Raw genomic sequence first — 20,095 nt, forward strand, 5'->3', positions numbered from 1 at the left:
GAAGGTCGTCCGAAGGCAACCAGGATCCGTGGTAGTATGGATCGGACTGTCGATAACCTGCCGATAATATTAATTAAATGGCTGATAATATTTCACATAACACCTAAAACATTTCACCCTAAACATCATACTAAGAACACAAAACAACAAGGGAATAAAAAACATAACTAGTCAGAATCCTCAATGGTATCACTGTCATCATCGTCAAACTGACCAAGAAGATGACCTCCGGTGCCACACAAAGGAGGACGCCTCACCCTCCTAGGTCTCTGGTCTGGCTCTGCTGCTGCTGTCGCTCGAGGAACGGCACTGTATGCTGAAGCTGGTGTCCCACCCAACGGGATCCATGGCTCGTAAGGAGAAGCTGCAGGCTGGTTCAGGTCAACGGGCAACTGAGGCTGAACATCAGTAGTAGGTGGCTGCTGATCAGTAAAATGGGGATGAACCTCAGGCATCTCTGGTCTATAATGGGTGGCATCGTCCGCCCTGAGCATGTCTGCTATATCACTAAAGAACTCTGACTGACTAACATGGTCATCTATGTCCATCCCGACAGCAGTGGTCGTAAAGTCAGCAAATGCCTGTGGCTCGAAACTCCCAAACATCTGAGAGCTACTACCGACATCGTACGTGGGCTGATCCATCCCTGTAGCTGAACCACCGACATCATCAGCAGCACCGTGCTGAGTAACCTCATCCTCAACCGCAGGTCCTCGACCACGTGAACGTGCACCACCATCCGGAGCAGGCTGTCGTCTGGCTCTACGACGAGGGACACGATGATCGACCGCATCACCAACCCCAGGAACTGGCTGGTCCTCATCCATACGATCGACCAGCCATCGCCACTCTCGATCCGTGGTACGGGTGCCTATACGGCGTCGCCGATCGACACGCCTATTATCTGGTCTGTCGTAAACGTGCACCCTGGGGGGGCCTGGGACGACCCTCTGTGAATAGTCTCCTCGGTCAAAACAATCGGCCTCGGATCCTGAAATGCAACATCTGCGGAGAGGAATCTGTGGGCCACACGGCACCACCAGTCCAAGTACTCAGCTGATGGACCGGGGTCAGCAGCTCGCTGGACCGGTATGACTGAATAAAGCCGGTTCTCCCAATGCTCATGCCACTCTCGATAATATCTAGGGAACCATCGGTCTCCACCCCTGCCATCCTTGCCATGTAACCAATCTATGTTCAGAGCTGGCTGAGGAAGATGCTGCACACCGCCGAACTGAGGAATCACCCGATCCACCTGATGCCACTCAATCGCAGCAAAATATATCAGGCTAGTGATGGCCGTCCATAACCTACGGTGCTGGTCAACTAGTATCTCCGGATGAATAATAGAAGCAACCTCGACAGATGAATATGGCTCCCACACAAACTGTTTCAAAATAGGACATCTCCGTCAACACATAAAATAAAATCTACACTACTCTAAGTAAGAGAAAAAAACTAAATGACTCACATCCTGGACACGCAATCGATCCAACATAAGGCGTGCAGACAAGACTCTTTGACCCACTGCATCGTTTCTAGGTAGATATGAAGCCCACCTACAATTATAATTGAAATGATGTCATCACAAAGAAGGAAATAGCTTGTTTAACAAGTAATGAAACCAAAATTATTAAAGGATACCTCGATGCAAAGGGAAACCCGAATCCATCAAAACCACCAGGTCTCAAGCTGGGAAACCTCCAGAAAATCCAAGACTGAAGAAGCTGCAGTGGCCCGGCCAAGTTAACAACATTTCTGTTTGTCCCACGACAGAGACATCTGTACAACCAGGCAAGTGCCGCCGAACCCCAGCTGTATCTCCCCAACTCGTCCAACGACGCCAAATAAGGCAACCAGCGAAGGTGGACCCGGTTCACATTCTTGTCGGCGAACAATTGGGAGGACAACAGCATCACAATATAAGCTCGCGCGTATATACGCACGGTCTCCTCGCTAGCATCTGCTGGGAGAACCCGGAACCTCTCATGGAACCATGTGTAGCACACTGTCATCTGCTTTACCTTATTCTGCGGAGGTAACTCACCAAACAAATCACGAAACCAGTCCCATGCCGGTCTACCGTGTTCCATCAGATTCTCAAAGTCAGTCAGGCACCCACTGACAGGCTCCCCATCAATTGGCAAACCAAGCTGATATGCCACATCTTGCAACGTGATAGTGCACTCACCAAATGGCATGTGGAAGGTGTGCGTTTCAGGACGCCACCGCTCAATAAATGCGCTGAGTAGAGGCTCGTCAACCCAGAACCAGTGACTGTTCAGTCTAGCCAAATGATACAACCCGGCGGTCTCCAGGTACGGTATGATCCGCTCGTGTAAAGGCATATTCTGTTGCCTCCTCACGCCACTAATAATCTTAGTGGGCTGCAATATGTAGGTAAAGAAACCCCTCAACATACGACCAATACTAAACAAATCATATTCCATTTAGAAAAAAATTTAAATAAATATAAACATATGTTTTCCATTTTCTTTTAGATTATAGTAAGAAAGATCACGAAAGCCAAAATAATGATAAAAATACCAACAATAATAACTCAACTACGAATAACAGCATTTACGAGACCAACAGCTACAGGTACTAATGAAAATAAAGGTAACATGATAACTACGATTATCATAATAGTAACAAAATTAATAATCTAAATAAATAATCATCTAAACAATGCTAATAAAATAAATTGACTCCATTAATAATGAAACAATTATATTTACTATATAAATAATGAGAATAATATTAACAATATTTATTGTATATTTATTATAATAATAATGACTAACCTCATCATCAATAGATCCAGCCACATGAGTAATACCATTTAGTCGGTACAAGCGAGCTTCATCCTCCATGATTCCACAACCCAAACTCCACCAAATCCTCCAACCCTCTCTCTCAAACTCTTCCAACTACTCACCTTGCAGATTTTTTTCCCCTTCCAAATGATCCGTGCTCATCTTCAGCGAATTATGTATATATAGTATTATAAACGTAAACCGTGGGAGCCTACAAGATTTTACGTTCAAAGCCAATATCCACATAAACCGTGATAGCTACCCACGGTTTTGCCTTAATTTTTTCCTTCGTAATCCGTGGTTGGTAGCCACGGTTTATGCTCATTTTGTATCTTCCAGAAACCGTCCCTGTCAGCCACGGTTTATGTTCAAATAGTAAACCGTGGTTGACTCCCACGGTTTATATAATATACGAATTTGCACAACCACGTAACCTATTTCTGTTTTGCACATTTACGTAACGAATTTATTGATTTTATTTAAATATGTCATTTGCCCTTAATTTTAGTATATAAATAATACTTTTAATTACATATGCTTGCTTTCGTCGATGCAAACGATTTTGTATGATAAATACTAGATTTTGATGCATTTATTTGTCTTGTACATGGATAGATATTTAATGCAATTTATGCAAGAATTCCTGAAAAGCGTGAATATGTGGCATAAATGCTTTTAATAATTTTGTAATGACTGAAGTTTTCTTTTAATAAGACAAAAAAGAGAAAGTTCACACTTAACTTGCATATTAATAGTGAATAGAGAAAAGGAAAAAAAGATACTCTTTAGTACGAGGGATACCAAGTACCAACAATACATGCATTTTGAAAAATTAAATAAATAAATAAAAAAACTCTTTTTGATTCAAGAAAAAGACAAATAAGCCATTTACTATTTTTGTGAATATACATAAACCATTAATCAAAGTTAACTAATTAAGAAATTTGTGTTTTAACAAGAGAACTGTATGTCTCATTTTTCAATAATTAAAGACCAGTGAAAACTCAGGTGAACTCAGCTTCACGTAAAGTTGATATCTGAGAGCTAGATGAAAATTTAGTCAAATCAATCAAATCATCTAACAATTCTCAGATATTAAATTCACGTGAAGTCGACTGCACCTGAATTTCTATCTTAAAAGACCTAAAAATATTTCATTTTGGTTAAAAAATTGTGTATCTACGCATGATCAATGACCTCTTTGTAGTTTTCTCTTTTATTTTACATATTCCTCATTTTATTAACATTTTCTGTTTATGGTGTGGTGTCTAACAATTTTTTTTGTCATATTAAAAAAAAATCTTCCGTAAAAATAGCATTTCCCAAATAAAAATGCTTTTTTCAAGTTTTCACATAAGAATTTTCTTTCTCCCTTCTTAGTCCCTACCAGGTAGGAAGCTAAATGAAATATTAAAAGGATCAAAAATAGTTATACAATAAAATAAAATTTTAAAAGAGATTAAACTAAAATTTACATGTAATTTATATATAAAAAATTAAAATTAAAAAGACCATTACCTCACTTTTTCTCTATGTAGCTCTGCCCCTAGTCCCTACTACCTTTTCCTTCAACTTCCTCTAATCAAACACTTCGTAAAATGGAGTAGGACTAATTCTACATTCCTCCTTATAAACATTTTAAGTACAATACAATTTAGTTTATCTTTAAAAAATAATCCAAACAACCTATAAAACAATAGTCTAAAATAAAGAAATTAATAAAATAATCAGATAATATTTTAATCACTTTTAAATTTATAACTTGTATTATTTGTAAATTCCATTCTCATCATTTAAATGTGATTAAAATATTGTTTGATGACTTTACCAACCTCCTCATTTGACCCAATTTTCGCAAAGTGATTAAAATATTGTTTGATGACTTTACCAACCTCCTCATTTGACCCAATTTTCGCATATGTGCAACAGTGCAAATTAACCATGTTAGCGAAATTTTTTTTCCTTATCAATTATGAACAAAAGTAGCACATATTTACCAATAAATTATGCCTCAAATGACATAATCTTTCGATACTCACTTAAAGATTGTTTAAAAGATATTAAGTAGTTTGCACATAATCCAGAATTCAAAAAAGAATAAAATGCGCTTATTTTGAGTAAAATATACATTTAGAAAGGTTCAAAAATCATGTTACATATTTTTAAAGTTTGGAAATTAAAATGCACATCAGGTAAAATTCAGAGGTAAAAAATCCAATTAACACAAAATTAAGAGAGGAAGTATAACCATGCAAATAAAACAAGAGAAAGTATGGAGAGCTAATGGAATATTTGTACAATGCATACAATGAAAGTTTAGGAAATATTAGAGATATAACCATTAGTGTTACCTTTTTCCATTAGCATAAACCTCTGGGATGAGTAGTATCATGACATAGAATTAGTGCTTTAGATCCGAAAGGTCAAGAGTTTGATCTTTAGTGAACCCCAAAATCTGCTTAAGTTTTTGGGATGAGTGATTTTATGACATGAGATGTTTATTATCCCTAGTACCCGGATGATTATTCTGAGTATTATGTGTGATGTTCATTTTGTAACTTATATTGCCCATTGTACACATTGTATAAATAAATCATTGACTCCCTAGCAGGACTCAACAAACAATTCAATAATAACCAATAAAAGATGTAAATATGTAATATAAAAAAACAATACGTGCTAACTAATGTGTGTAACATTATTGATGAATATTCAGCACAACAATGTCGGCAGGTATCACCAAATCACATTTCTTTTTCTCTCATATCAAAATGAAAGAAAGCATCACCAGCTAACCCATAATTTATCAGAGATCAATAGCATTCTGACAATCATTCATCAACAAAAGTAGGATTAGATAGAATTAACAAGTTGACACAAAATTTTGTTGGAGATAACTGACTAATCCCATTCAAATTCACTCATCCAATCAATTTCACCAGGAACAGAGGCTACACAACTCTGTTTTCTAATGGAAGTCATTGCATGGGGTATCATATCATGATCAACAAAATTTTCTCATACAATCTGAAAATGACATAGTAACATATAACATATTGCACCGAAAAAATAACAAGTATTCACTATTGAGAAAAAAAGGTGACAATTCTAATCAGTGAATGTCATAAAATGCCTGAACACCAACCATGGTGCCATAACCATATGAAATTCCTATACACTTGGCTAAACTTGATAGGGCTGAAAAACACAAATCCCTCACAGCACTGTATAAAAAATACACCATTATCTACTACATAGATACAGACACTAATGTATATTTCTACACGTTATCAAGAGAATGCTTCCTTTACAAATTCATCAGGTGAATGGAAGACACCCTCTTCTTGTTCTTCTTTTTGTTTTTTCTTGTGAGCATCCCCAATCAGAATAAATATGAATAGAAACAGCTACCACTCATGATCCAAACATGAGAGGGGTTTTCCGAGAACAAATAAAACATCGGCCATCTAAGGTAGCTTTCGAGGTGTGGTTGAAAAATAAAACTTGAGCCTTTGGATTTAAATTACAAAAATGGAGCGAAAATTGCTATGTGCACAGAGAGAGCCACAATGCTTACAGGTAATAACTTGGAGAGGATGCCTATATCTGCACCGCTGACACTCGTTTGTCTGGCATTGATGTACTCATCCTTGCTTGTAGCCACAGAAACGTTTACAGGGGAGGAACCTGAGTAGCAATTCAACATTTAAGACAAGGCAAAGGATCATATTTGACTCCTTGCAAGAAAGTAAAAGAGTTCCTGTGGTGAACTTACAGTCATAGTTGGCCCATCCGATTTGTTGATGTGCTAAGTCATAGATGATTACCTTATCTTTTAAAACCAGATCTGCAAGGAGAAGGGGAATGAATGCTGATAAACTAAAAATAACATAGTTGTGTTCACTTGCTGATCCAAAAGTTTCATGCATAATTTATGTAATACAAACAGGTAAAAAGGTACTACTTCATTAATAGCATGCTTATTTAGGATGTTATCAAGTAAAACAAAATCAAATTTTAATTATCAAAATACACAGCATTATAAAGATAAGGGCAGCAGTGTGCTGGCATATCTTCAGAGTTTTCACCATCACAATTGACAGACAAGAAATTTCTAATTTCCTTCAAGTCCTTGCAGATTTTGGTGTATTTAAATCATTTGTACAGAAACCGACCTCCTAAAATTGAGACTCCCTCCTGCACTTTCTCGAAACCGATGCACCACAATGACTGACCATCCTGTTAAAGCAAAGTGGCATGTAAGAGTACCATTAGTAGCATAAATCCTGAAGAATATCTTACGAAAATAATATGATCAACATTTAATAGACATACTTACCATGACACCATTATGCATAAGGTACTGTTCTGGTTTTAAAACCATTGATGCCCCACCCTCAAAGTTTAAGCTGACTTGAGGAAATATATCACTTATACTGAATACATAACAAGCATAAATTCTAATGAGATATGGAAAAACTCTCCTTTCATGATGAATAAGGATTTATAGATATTGACAATAACCTGGTTGAGAGAAGATAACACTGAAGTCCTTTTGAAATAAAAGGATTTGTAGACTGTGACACTGCTGTAGTAATCTGGAAATTCATTCAGAAATTTATCATGACTATGTTATAGCGAGGGAGAATATTATTTCTTATATTACAAGATAGACAAGGTGAGGATTTTATTTGCCTCCTTTCTGTTCCCCTTTTGAAAATTTCTTAAGGATCAAACTCAACTTTTAACTAAAATCATAAAATATACCAGACAAATAAGATATGAATACAAGAATCCAAATGAATTCAATGGATAGACATGTCAATGAAATGTCCTCATTATTTATTTACAATACAAATACCTCATCAAGGATGAAGCAAAGAGAGAATATTGTCCTGGAAAAGTGGAATACTCAAATTTCCAGCTAAGTAACAAGAGAACTTACTGCATTGACGAGAGGATCATAAGCCTCTTGAATAAGATATGCCAATGTTGTACCGGAGTCGACTATAGTTCCTCGATTGGCAGATGTTGCAAATACATCTGCATTAATTGAGAGGGGTTGTCCATTGACAGAAATGCCCTGGAGGTTTACGTTGTAATGAGGTCTGAAATTTAAGCAAGAAATAGTCAAACCTACGTAATATATCTCATAAAACTATCAATTAGTTGTACAGCAAGCATAATAGGATAACAAACATTTTAAGAACCCAATTCTTGAGCAACTTCATATTTTATATCCATAAATTTCTTTTAATATTGCTTTTGAAAAAATAAAAAAAGCGGGTCACTAGCAAGGGGCTAAAGTAGACAAAGTGCAGAAGAACTTACTGTGATGGAAGCAGTGGAGTATAAACTATATTTGGATCCAAAATATGACCAAGAACTAGTATGCCTCCTCCATTGCCATCTCCTTTTAAACAATGAGAGAAAACTTTGGGTGTTATACCACGCGAAGACAATTGTGATACAACAGATAGAGGACCAGGGCCAAACCCAATAATTCCATCAACTGCTTTATCTGATTTAGTCAATTCTCCAGACAAATAGTTGCTACACCTATTAACAAAATAATCATCAACCGGACCATATAAGCATCAAAATAAACATGGGAGTAATAGCAAAACCAATAGATGAGTAAGATGACACATAAACCTTATTCACAGTAAAAAGCACACATACTCACCCAAAAACAACAGTCGCTGAAGAGTTAGCAAGTGAAGACTGTCCCAGGATCATATCAAAATAGATTGCATCAGAAACATAATATCCTGTCGTTCCACTTCCATCTCCATACTGAAATGTATAGCTGCACTGATTAGCCTGAGAACATTCAGCAGCTGCACCTTGAACCTCAGAAGCACATATCGAGTCTGAGCATGGAACCAGCGCAGCTGTGGATGAGCCAACCGTGTCAAAGTAATTGAGCTCAATCTGCAAACACAGGCAACAAGAAAAACAATAAATTCTTCTCAAAATTAGAACCTTGTTTCCCAAGGTACCACGAGCATGCATGATTAGACAAGTGCCAAAATCCTCACCCCAAGTCCACTAGATTGAGGGCAATTGCTGCAAGTATTGCAGCTAACCCACAAGATGTCACTTCCGGTATCAATCTGCACATTAAATTCTTTTGGAGGTGTTCCCATCTTCACCTTGGTAAAATACAACCTTCAGAGGGGGGAAAAGGAAAAGAGAAAAAGAAAAGATTATCCTCCAGGTTCAAACCATTATTACATGGTATTTGTTAGTTAAAAACAAGTCAGTGAAGAATAAAGAGTAACTTTCCAATATCAAAGATTAAGCCGCTGAGGAAAGGAAAATTCACGGTACACTAGCAATAGCAAGCACGAAAAACATTAGTCTAAACTAAATAAAATGAACACAAATAAATAAATAAACACTCAATAACCATCTCATTTTCAATTATCCATTAACAACAAAACGAAATTCAGTAGAAAATACACAATCTAATGCAGATTTTTCTAAATAATACACAAATTGCAATAAATGCTTGCTACAAAATAAAGAAAAGAGGACATATCAATGAAGATTCATTTATTAATACTCACTCTGTTCCACCATATTTGTCACTTTGAGAACCTTTCAAGTGTGAATGAGTGTGCACCAAAATTAAACTCTAAATATATCAATGTGCACCAAAAATCACAATAACAAACTAACAACTACTTTAGCTAAGCTAAAATGGTTCTACAATCTATACTCATTTCCTAAGCAGAATTTATGAATTCTTGTATTAAAATTCAGAAAGAAAAAAAAAATGAGAGAGAGAGAGAGAGAGAGGATTACCCGTACCCAGCTGAGCTAAGATCGGAGGTTCCTTGTACTGAGAAATCAACTACGCCACCACCACCATAACCGCCACCACCAGAACCACGCAGGATTCGAGCATGACGCGCTCTGTCACGCGCCCTCAGATACTCCACATCCACGCGCCTGCTGCCAGTAGTTGGAACCGCGCGTTCCAAGGGAAGCAATACGCCGGCATCCACCACCGCCGCCACCACGGTGGCCAGAACGAAAACCACCGCTGTAAGAGAACACCGCATTGTTTCGATTCTTCGTTTTTGTGCTGTGTATTTTGTTTTCTTTTTTTGTCTAATGGAGTCGGTGCATTGAAATGTTCTTTTTGAAACTTGTGAAGCTAGACAGAGAGAGAATGAAGAGTGTGAGTGACACTTTAATAGACTGTGATTAATTACTGATTAGTGCTTAATTACATGAATTAGTTGCTTTTGCTAGCTTGCTTGCTACTTGGTGTGTTTGGATTAAAGAGATTAACACTGAAATGTATGCAGTATGCTTATATGTAAATGGTCTATTTAATAAACTGAGAATATTAATAAAAGGAAAAGTATAGGTGAAAATATTAAATAATGTAAATAATAGATATATTGAATATTTATTTTATTAGTGTATAGATGGTTATTTTAATATTAAAATTTAGAAGATTAATTTAAAAGTTTAGTGTATTTTTATTTAATTGGTGGTTGTTTATGTTATTTAAAATAATTATTGTTTTTCTAACATTTTCCTTAATAAAATGGTAAAATATTACTTTAATTATTTTAAATTTATAATATTTATTATTCATAAGTCTTATTATTTTAATTCAAAAAAATTAATAATGTAAATTATTTTTTTTAAATGACTAAATAACTATAGAAAAACCGAATCTATCCACACACTTTTAACTTTTATTTTTCAAGCTTTTATAAATAATGAAGTAATAAAACACATCATATATTTTTCTTACTTTCATTTGAAAACTGAATTTTATTTCTAATAAACATTTATTTAACATACTTTTTTTCTCTTTCCTTCTTTATTTCTTTTCTCCTTTTTCTTGTTAGAAACAAAAGTGTGTATTTTTCCTCCTTTGTATTTTTGCTTCATAAAACTAAAAATGACCTCTAATTCTCTAAATCTCAGTGTCCTCCTTGCTATGGTCTTGTCACTCGGTAGATCCTTTTGCCTTAAAAATCTTATACTTGTTAATTTGTATAACCTTTAATATAATAGACTTAGATTTGGATTTAGTAAAATAGGAATGGATTATAATGATGAAAATAACAAGATAGATATGTTTGATATCCCCCACATCCACATGAAAGAGACCCTTTAACACTTAGTGCTTTTTATACTTTATCTACCAACAAAATTCATCTAAATTCAAATGTATTTGTTTTGTGGATCACAGATGAATATAACAGTATACTTGTCAGAGACAATATAACTATATAAAATTGTAAATTTTTAATAATTTACCAAAAAATATTTCAATAACTTAAATTATTTATTTCAATTAATATATATGATATATTTTTAATTAACATTAATAGTTAAAATTACTAAAATACTTATATTTTTAGAATATTTCACATTTTTTGTTATAAAATATAATTATTATTAATAGTAATATTAATATTTTATATGTATATATATAATAATATATGTGACCTTCTTACACTATCTTGGATTGAAAATCACATACTACTATGTGAGTTGAGCATACCAAGATTGAAAATGATAGAACAAGACATGTGTGATGTGAACACTTATATGAATATAGGACATTTTTTTATTTTTAATATTAGATTAATAATAGTATTTTTTTAATTGTGAATTACTGTAATATTTTTCTGAAACGTAAGATAATTTAATTTAAAGAGTAAAAATTGGACTGTTCAAGTTTTGAAAAATACAAAAATCGGACAATCTAATTTTTAAATATAAAAATTGAATCCTCTAATTTTATTATTTAGACATTATGATTTATGTATCTTCTACAATTTTAAAAAATACTAAAAATTATAATATTAATATATATCACTTATTTTATTTTTATATTTAAATTTTTTAGTCAATATAGGAAGCTAAAGGGGCAGAAAAAATAAACAAAAATGAAGAAAATACTTTTATAATAAAAAAATGCAGTTATATTTTTTATTTTATAAAATCATCCATATTAAGTAGGTTATCATTTTTCCCTCCTTTTATGGTGTATTTATTTATTACTCATTTTATATTTTGCATCTCAAATAGTTTTTTTTTTAAAGAATAATCAGCAAAATAATTTTTATAAATTGTAAAATGAAAGGGATGTCTAATGTCCCACACATGCAAAGCTGGCTATCACTTGTTGTAGCTGTTCATATATATATATATATATATATATATATATATATATATATATATATATATATATATATATATATATATATATTAAAGAAATAGTCTCCCAAAAAATATAGTATCATACTACGTACTTTGCAATTTTTTAGGAAGGTGCTTTCAAGTTTGAAGTTCATATATATTAATTAATTATTCACATAAAACCATATATACATATATACTGTGTAAATAAGTTTCAATTAAGAACAATATTTGATTTTTCTTTCACTTACATTTTGCTTACTAATCTGGTTAAGACGCTGGTTAACGACATTTATTAGATTTTTTTAAAATTATTTTTTTTTAAATGAAACACGTGGCATTGATCATATTTTCATTTACTTATAATAATGGACATTTGTTATTATTATATAGTACTAAGTGAATAGGAAAAACGTGGATTAATTGATGCTGAAACCATCTACTCTAGTCTTCATCATTTGTAATCAAAGTGTTCAATTGATTTGGCTTAAAGTTGAGCTAGACAGTAATTAATCCCCATCAAGGCAAGTGAAATGTTCAATTAAAATTGATTGGTACTACGGTAGTAATAGTAATTTTAATTAAAGATATGACAGATTCCGAAATTGCATATATAACCATAGTTTAATTTTGATAAGTGTTAATTGTTTGATACGGTTATTTAATAACATCTATTTTAATTTTAAATTATTTTCCATGTACGAATATTTTTTTCATATAAGTCATATAAATTATTTATATTTATATATTTTTACATTTTTTTTGTGTCTCTTTTTTTTATTATCAATTATCTCGTTGTTAAAAATAATAAATAATTTAATTTTAAATTTGTTCGGTACCGGACGATTCGGGAGTGGTACTCGGTTGAATAGGTGGGGTGTAGCCTGAAGTCAGCTAGCGAAGGAGAAGTTGGTGGGCCGACGTTCCGAGCTCTCGATGTGAAGTGGGTGTCACCTATAAAGACACTCCGACGCCCAAGTCAATAGAGTGTGCAGGCGAGAAAGAGGTAGAATGGTGAATCACGTAACTTGGGGGAGGGACAGGTCCTTCCTCATTTATACCGTGTCAGAGGTGGACCCTGCAAGGACAGGTCCACCTTCCTTGAAGCTTCCTCTCACAGCTGTAGTGGAGAGCTAATGAGGACGCGTGTCCAGGTCGCTGAGTGAGCTGTAAGTGCCCGACCGTTCGGGTCAGGTCATCAGTGGGTCAGGTTGACCCGCGAATGATCTGGGCCAGGCCGTAACAAAATTGTCAATTGAATCAAAACAAAATTGATTATTATTTTGAATCCAATCAAGTGGTTGAGATATGGTTTAATTCAGAAAAAAAAATAGCATTAGAAGAAATACTTTTTTGTATTTACAACAAATTTAGGTGTAGCACGAAGATATTTGGCTATAATAACACAATGATATTTAGGTGTATTTTAAGAATTTTTAGGTATATTTTTATTTTGATAAGTTTTGCATAATTCAAAACTCTTCCTCTTCCTCTTTCTCCTCCTAATCTTCTATTGCTTCCTTTTTTTTTCATCATCACTATCTTCTTCTTTTTTTCTTATTTATCTTTTTCTTTTATTTTACCTTATCAAATTTCTTCTTATTTTACTCTTTTAACAAGAATTAAAACAAAAAAATCAAACAAAGAAGAAGAATAAACACATAATGCTACAAAATTACTTAGAAGATGATGAGTTTACATTCATTTAACTAAAAGAAAGAAAGAAATAAAAAAAAAAGAAGAAGAAAAAAATGTAGCATTAGAAAAAATATTTTTCTGTATTTGCAGCAAATTTTGGTGTAACACAAAGATATTTGGATATAATACGAAAATATTTTGGTATATTTTTATTTTGATAAGTTCTGCATATTTTAAAACTCTTCATCTTCCTCCTCCTCATCTTCTACTACTTGATTGCTTCTTCTTCTTTTTTTATCATCATCACCATCATTTTCTTATTTTTTTTCTTATTCATTTTTTCCTTTCTATTTTACCTTATCAAGTTTCTTATTATTTTATTCTCTTAACAAAAATAAAAACCAAAAAATAAACAAAGAAGAAGAAGAAACACATAATGCTGCCAAATTACTTGGAAGATGATCAACTTACATTCAATTAACTAAAAGAAAGAAAGAAATAAAGAAAAAAAAAGAAAAAAATACAGCATTAGAGAAACTATTTTTCTGTATTTACAGCAAAATTCGGTGTAACAAGAAAATATTTGGGTGTATTTTTTCTGATTAATTCTGCATAATTCAAAACTCTTCTTCTTCCTCCTCCGCATCTGCTATTGCTTCTTCTTCCTCATCTTCTTATTTTGTTTTCTTATAATTTTTTTGGGAGAAAATATCAAACGAAGAAGAAAAAATATATATAATGTTGCAAAATCAATAGAAAGAGGAGGAGAAAAAATGCAGCAACAACAACAGTAATAAAAAAAACAATGATGAAGATGAAACACGTGAAGAAAAATGAAGAGAAACACAAAGAAGAATGAAAAAAAGAAGGAGGAGGAGGAGGAAAAAGAGGAACGCGAAGAAGAAGAAGAAGCGTTTTCCATAATGGTGAGTAAGAGCGCGCTTTGTAAGGTCCCACATCAGTTTGAGAGAGGAACAAAACATGGCTTATAAGGGTGTGGATACCTCTCCCTAGCATGACGTGTTTTGATAAGTGAGTGTGGGAGTTTCGGCTAGCATCCCTAACCGTGAAGTATTGTGTGCCAAAGCGGACAATATCGTGCTAGCGGGTGGTCTGGGCTGTTACAGATGGTATCAGAGCCGAAGCCCGGATCGATGTGCCAGCGAGGGTGTTGGGCTCCCTTAGGGGGGTGGACGCATGCCTTATAAGGGTGTGGATACCTCTCCCTAGTATGATGTATTTTGACGAGTGAGTGTGGGTGGTTTCGGCTAGCATCCCTATCGTCAAAGACAAAACCGTGAGGTATTGTATGCCAAAGTGGACAATATCATGCTTGCAAGTAATTTAGACTTTACTCAACTCATAAGATTTATAAGCCAAAAATATTTGTATATATAACGTAATTTTTTTAATTTTTATAATTATTTATATAGTTAATATAAAAAATAATTATTTTTATTAACGTGATATCATGTAATTTAGTATATATGACATTAAAATTAAATCCATAAGCATATTGCTAGTCAGAAAAATACTTTTACGAGAAATACACACACTTTAATTTCATTTCCTAGGTCTTTTTCTTAAGCTATAGTGAAGATTGCATCTCGTTTTCTCGTTAACGTGTTAATGTGCATGAACCATGCATGAAATAAAATAAAATACAAAAAATGACTTCTTTTGTCAGAATAAATAATATGGGCTTTATGGCCAATAACTTCTACAAACACATATAGGCCCATTATTGCAATGTAAGCCCAATAACAATGTGAGCCCATTTTTTTATAGAAACAGCTTCCATCACTCTCTAGTCTCTTCTTTCTTCTCTCTCACGCTTCCATTATCAGTATCCCGAAAAAGGTATTCTCGTTATTATAACAACAAAAGACGCAAAATAGTAATTTTGTCAAGATTAAAGATTTTATTATTCAAAAAATTATATTAAGCCAATCTTAGAAATTACGCAGACTCAGAATTTATTCAAGTGCAATTGTATTGACTTGGATTACAAAGAACAAGAGTTTCTTCAAATTATTTGGCGTGTAAATAATCATGAAATATTGAAAAATTCACTAAATTTAGACCGTATGTAACTAAATTAATTAAATTTAATTCAGATTTAAAAATTACTTGAGGATTAAGTAATCAAGTGAAAAAAAAATTATTGTTAGAATACATCAGAATTAAATTCAATTTTAATTCTAATTAAGTTATTTTCTTTTTTCTATTTTTAAGCTGGTTAATTTAGGTTCGATTTTAATTTGTTTAATTATATTTTTAAAAATTTTAAAATTTTAATTAAATCTAATATAATTAATTTAAATTAGTTACTATATCTTTAGGTATTTAAAATTTAAATAAAATCTTATCTAATTTATTAAGATTAAATTTAATTAAAATTAATTTAAAATCATATCTTTAATTAATCTATAAATTTTATGATTTTATTTTAAGAATTTCTCAGTCTCTTTTTTGTTCTCTCTCAGTCTTCCACTCTCAGTCCACTTTCTCTATTCTCTCTCCGCACAGAACCATGTCTGAACCCGCCGCCACCGACGATAAAACATCTTCTCCGCCACCGCCACCAGCTCAACACAAGAGCTGGGCCGACGAAGCCGACGATGATGCCGAAGCCGCCAATGAAACAACCGCCCCCACCACAGCGGTTCCATCTAGCTCATCGCCGTCGCTCAACGTCGACGAATTATCGATCGACGAAAACAAGAAACCTCCGAAGCTATTAGACGATCCGGAAGACTCCAACATCCAAGCGGTTCGATCTCTTTCTCTCCAATCGCGACTTCTCCGTCTCGCGATTTCTCAACTCCTCAATTTCTCATCAGCTAGGGTTTACACTTTCTTAACTTTTGTTGATTCGGTGCAGGTTACTTCTGGCGACACGCCGTACACCTCGGCGGCGACGTTCGAGGATCTGAATTTGTCGGCGGAGCTTTTGAGAGGACTCTACGTTGAGATGAGGTTCCAGAAACCGAGCAAGATCCAAGCTATAAGCTTGCCGATGATCTTGAATCCGCCGCATCGTGATTTGATCGCTCAGGCTCACAACGGTTCCGGCAAGACCACGTGCTTTGTTTTAGGGATGCTTAGTCGTGTGGATCCTTCGGTGCAAGCTCCTCAAGCTCTCTGCATTTGTCCAACGAGGGAGCTTGCTATTCAGGTATACTTTTTGATAGAGATAAGAAAAATGTCACTTTCTAAAAAAGGGTAGAAAATTAATTCCTCCTCAACCCTGAGGATGTATTTTTTTTCAGAGAAGTTTATCCAGACATGTTAGTAATAGACTTAACAAAAAAGTGTATCTACTTGAAGTGTGAAGTGATTGGTTTTTTCTGTGTGTCTTAGAACACTGAAGTTCTCCGGAAGATGGGGAAGCACACAGGGATTAGCTCGGAGTGTGCCGTTCCGACAGATAGCAGGGATTCACTTCCAATTCAAAAACGGGAGCCAATTAAGGCTCAGGTGGTTATTGGGACTCCTGGCACCATAAAGAAGTGGATTTCTTTCAAGAAATTGGGTGTGACCAGATTGAAGATTCTTGTCTTTGATGAGGCTGATCAAATGCTTGCTGAGGTAAGTTTTGCATTCTGATGAAATGTAATGCGATTGCTTTTAGTTAGGATTTAAAGTATCATTGTAGTTTAGAATTGTAACTTGAAGTTGTGATGCTTCTCCGCTTATGTGGAGGATATAGAGGGTGAGAGCACTAGTAAATCACTTGACTCTATGAACTGTGAATTTCCTAAACAACTATGAACTGTGTTGTTGCAGGATGGTTTTAAGGATGATTCCTTGAGGATAATGAAAGAAATAGAAAAATTCAATTCTAGCTGCCAGGTATGTTGAACTGCCTCTCTTATAGTCTGCATGCATGTATGCAAAGTTCAATCCATTCGAGAATTCTTCTTTAGATATAAAGATGAAACGTATATCCTAATTGATTGCTTTAATTAGGTTGCAAGTTGTGTTGAAGGAAAATATAATTGTTCCTTGATATTTGAGAAACTTCTTATTTGTGCAGCCGAACAATTGCATCTACTTAAATGTACTGTGTCATTGCATCTTCACCACTTCACCTTAATGATCTGAATCGTTGCATCATTACTTGAATTGATTTATTGGCCTAGATGTAATTTCTATGCATTTAGTTCAAATATTTGGGTATGCTTGTGTGAGGTGTTGATATATATATTTTTGTTTCTTTTAATCTCCAGGTTCTTCTATTTTCTGCCACATTCAATGACATTGTCAAGAACTTTGTTGAGAGGACAGTTAAAAAGGACCATAATAAACTTTTTGTTAAGAAAGAAGAGCTTTCTTTAGACGCAGTGAAGCAGTATAAAGTTCGCTGCCCTGATGAGTTGTCGAAGATTGAGGTGATAAAAGATTACATATTCGAATTAGGAGAAAATGTGGGCCAAACCATCATATTCGTGCGCACGAGACAGAGTGCAAAAATGCTGCACAAGTCACTTGTCGACATGGGGTACGAGGTTACATCGATACAAGGTGCTCTTGACCATGAAGAGAGAGACAAAATTGTCAAAGAGTTCAGAGATGGTTTGACTCAAGTTCTTATATCCACGGATGTTCTTGCTCGAGGCTTTGATCAGCAACAGGTGCTGAATTTGTTCAATTTTCTCTCCTCCTTTTCCTTTCTTTTTGTGTGTATTTTCTTTCAAAGTTATGACATCCTACAATTTTATTTAGGTCAATTTGGTTATCAACTATGATCTCCCAATAAAACATACTGCGGAGTATACACGGGAATTTGAGCCTGATTATGAGGTGTACTTGCACAGAGTTGGTAGGGCTGGTCGATTTGGCCGTAAGGGTAAGTTCTTGTTCAGTGTAATGTACTAATACATCTTTACTTTACTTTCCACTCCTAAACATATAGACTCTTAGTTGGACTTGTAACTTGTTATGAACTTTGTTAGGCCACAGAATTTCTTTACATATAACTTTTAGTTTTTATGCTTTCATTCCAAAGGAAACTAATTCCAGATTTTGTTCTTCATATTTTGTATTTATTTTCAGTGATAATGCAAAATAGTAACTTGTTTCATTTGATCCTACAGGGGCTGTGTTTAACCTAATATATGATGAAAAAGATGAAAGGCTGATGTCAAAGATCGAGAACCATTTTGGCACCCGTGTATCAGAGGTATGTTATGTCATGATGGTTTTTGGGATATGATGCTCGATAGAGTACGATGGAACATACTTGAATCTGAAGAATTTGATTATGGCTTAGTATGCTTGTGGAAAAAGTCATTGAACAGAATACCCATCTTCAATAACTCGTGTTTCATGTCAATGAAATGCAGGTACGAGAAAAAAGTGTTGAAGACTATAAAGCTGCTCTTAAGGAAGCCGGCTTATTACAATGAGCCAAGAATGTGTGTGGTCTGAAATAGTTACATAGGGTGTTCTATTTTTAATTATACATGAAAATTATGAGGTTGTATTTAGTATTGGTGACAGGTTATTTGATACCATTTTTGTACTAAAAGATACCAAGAGGAATTTGATTTAAAGGGAAACAATATGTCGCTATATTCATTAGTTCAATCCTGCTAGCAAATTGTTCAAGGGTTTACATTTATGTGAATGAAGCACGTATGTGTCTTATCTGTTAGTCAATAGTTGGATGGTTTAAGTAGTTCTAAGTGTATATAAACATGGTTGGTAATATAAGTAAGTTGAGGGTTCATATGTTTTCTGGTGAAATTTATATTTATATTAAGTATCAAAACAATGTTATGACATAATTGAGTGGTCTATGAAATTTAGTTATAAGTAATATTCTCTAGGTAATAGCACATATATACAACGCGCAAATATTGTAGTAGCATTAGTTAAGGTAAATACAATTGACAAAACACAACTTCATGTATTATATTAGTAGCTCATTATTTAAGTCGTAGCATTCTGGTGAGTAACAAATTATTTATCATAGACCATAGTGTATATTGAAAGTAAAAGTAATATTGAGGTAGCGATATTCTATTTAAATTTTAAAGAGCTAAAGTAGTAAATAAGATTTCTCTCTTTCTCCCACTAAATGAGCATTTTCAAAAATCAGGATTCCATACCTTGGAAATAAAAATCACTTTCAATTTAATTTATATTTGTTGGACTAATTAAGTAAGATATGGTGTTCTATAATTTTTACCTTCTATTACTTGTCTTTGCTTATATTTAAATTGTACAATTTTTTTATGATTAAATAAAATTTGAATCACTCATAGGTTAAATATAGCATGCAAAAATTTGAACCTAGACCCAGAATTAGAGAGTTTTTTAGGTTATTAACAGATGATGAACAACGAACGTCTCTGCCTCGATTAATTTCAATATAATTCTTTAATGGACTATGGCCCATATTCAATACCAATAAATATATATATATATATATATATGAAAAATTTTAAGTGTATTTA

General features: G+C 33.9%; 3 protein-coding genes across 4 annotated transcripts; 1 reads left to right on the forward strand and 2 right to left on the reverse strand.

Annotated features, from left to right (window-relative positions):
• Window positions 1–871: 871 nt before the first annotated feature.
• Window positions 872–2,873, reverse strand: LOC112759358 (serine/threonine-protein phosphatase 7 long form homolog). Its single transcript, XM_025808041.3, has 4 exons — window positions 2,805–2,873; window positions 1,645–2,387; window positions 1,472–1,559; window positions 872–1,387 (listed from the first exon to the last, which is right to left on the reverse strand). The coding sequence occupies exons 1-4, from the start codon at window positions 2,871–2,873 to the stop codon at window positions 872–874; spliced, it is 1,416 nt and encodes a 471-aa protein (XP_025663826.2).
• A 2,999-nt stretch (window positions 2,874–5,872) lies between these two features.
• LOC112759331 (aspartic proteinase 36-like) lies at window positions 5,873–10,131 on the reverse strand. 2 transcript variants are annotated; one of them, XM_025808039.3, is made up of 10 exons: window positions 9,627–10,131; window positions 8,858–8,987; window positions 8,503–8,750; window positions 8,148–8,375; window positions 7,762–7,924; window positions 7,341–7,414; window positions 7,156–7,252; window positions 6,992–7,055; window positions 6,592–6,663; window positions 5,873–6,503 (listed from the first exon to the last, which is right to left on the reverse strand). In XM_025808039.3, the coding sequence occupies exons 1-10, from the start codon at window positions 9,884–9,886 to the stop codon at window positions 6,340–6,342; spliced, it is 1,500 nt and encodes a 499-aa protein (XP_025663824.1). In that variant the 5' UTR covers window positions 9,887–10,131; the 3' UTR covers window positions 5,873–6,339. The 2 variants fall into 2 exon arrangements, with proteins under 2 accessions (XP_025663824.1, XP_025663825.1); XM_025808040.3 differs by having other exon boundaries at window positions 9,633–10,020.
• A 5,559-nt stretch (window positions 10,132–15,690) lies between these two features.
• LOC112759379 (DEAD-box ATP-dependent RNA helicase 38-like) lies at window positions 15,691–19,223 on the forward strand. Its single transcript, XM_025808042.2, has 8 exons — window positions 15,691–16,404; window positions 16,516–16,809; window positions 16,995–17,222; window positions 17,421–17,486; window positions 17,864–18,268; window positions 18,360–18,483; window positions 18,731–18,816; window positions 18,980–19,223. The coding sequence occupies exons 1-8, from the start codon at window positions 16,165–16,167 to the stop codon at window positions 19,040–19,042; spliced, it is 1,506 nt and encodes a 501-aa protein (XP_025663827.1). The 5' UTR covers window positions 15,691–16,164; the 3' UTR covers window positions 19,043–19,223.
• Window positions 19,224–20,095: the final 872 nt, after the last annotated feature.

Source organism: Arachis hypogaea, chromosome 2 (genome assembly GCF_003086295.3).
Source record: "Arachis hypogaea cultivar Tifrunner chromosome 2, arahy.Tifrunner.gnm2.J5K5, whole genome shotgun sequence".
Taxonomy (NCBI): Eukaryota; Viridiplantae; Streptophyta; class Magnoliopsida; order Fabales; family Fabaceae; genus Arachis; species Arachis hypogaea.

Bases quoted from the DNA above. Each gene is read 5' to 3' on its own strand.
- LOC112759358 (XM_025808041.3), bottom strand. From the start codon at position 2,873: ATGGAGGATGAAGCTCGCTTGTACCGACTAAATGGTATTACTCATGTG. The intron at 2,388-2,804 runs GTTAGTCATTAT...TACATATTGCAG, and splicing joins CTGGATCTATTGATGATGAG to CCCACTAAGATTATTAGTGG. The intron at 1,560-1,644 runs GTATCCTTTAAT...TTATAATTGTAG, and splicing joins GGGTTTCCCTTTGCATCGAG to GTGGGCTTCATATCTACCTA.
- LOC112759331 (XM_025808039.3), bottom strand. From the start codon at position 9,886: ATGCGGTGTTCTCTTACAGCGGTGGTTTTCGTTCTGGCCACCGTGGTG. The intron at 8,988-9,626 runs GTAATCCTCTCT...CCCCCTCTGAAG, and splicing joins CTTAGCTCAGCTGGGTACGG to GTTGTATTTTACCAAGGTGA. The intron at 8,376-8,502 runs GTGAGTATGTGT...TTTTGTTAATAG, and splicing joins TCAGCGACTGTTGTTTTTGG to GTGTAGCAACTATTTGTCTG.
- LOC112759379 (XM_025808042.2), top strand. From the start codon at position 16,165: ATGTCTGAACCCGCCGCCACCGACGATAAAACATCTTCTCCGCCACCG. The intron at 17,223-17,420 runs GTAAGTTTTGCA...GTGTTGTTGCAG, and splicing joins CTGATCAAATGCTTGCTGAG to GATGGTTTTAAGGATGATTC. The intron at 18,269-18,359 runs GTGCTGAATTTG...AATTTTATTTAG, and splicing joins GAGGCTTTGATCAGCAACAG to GTCAATTTGGTTATCAACTA.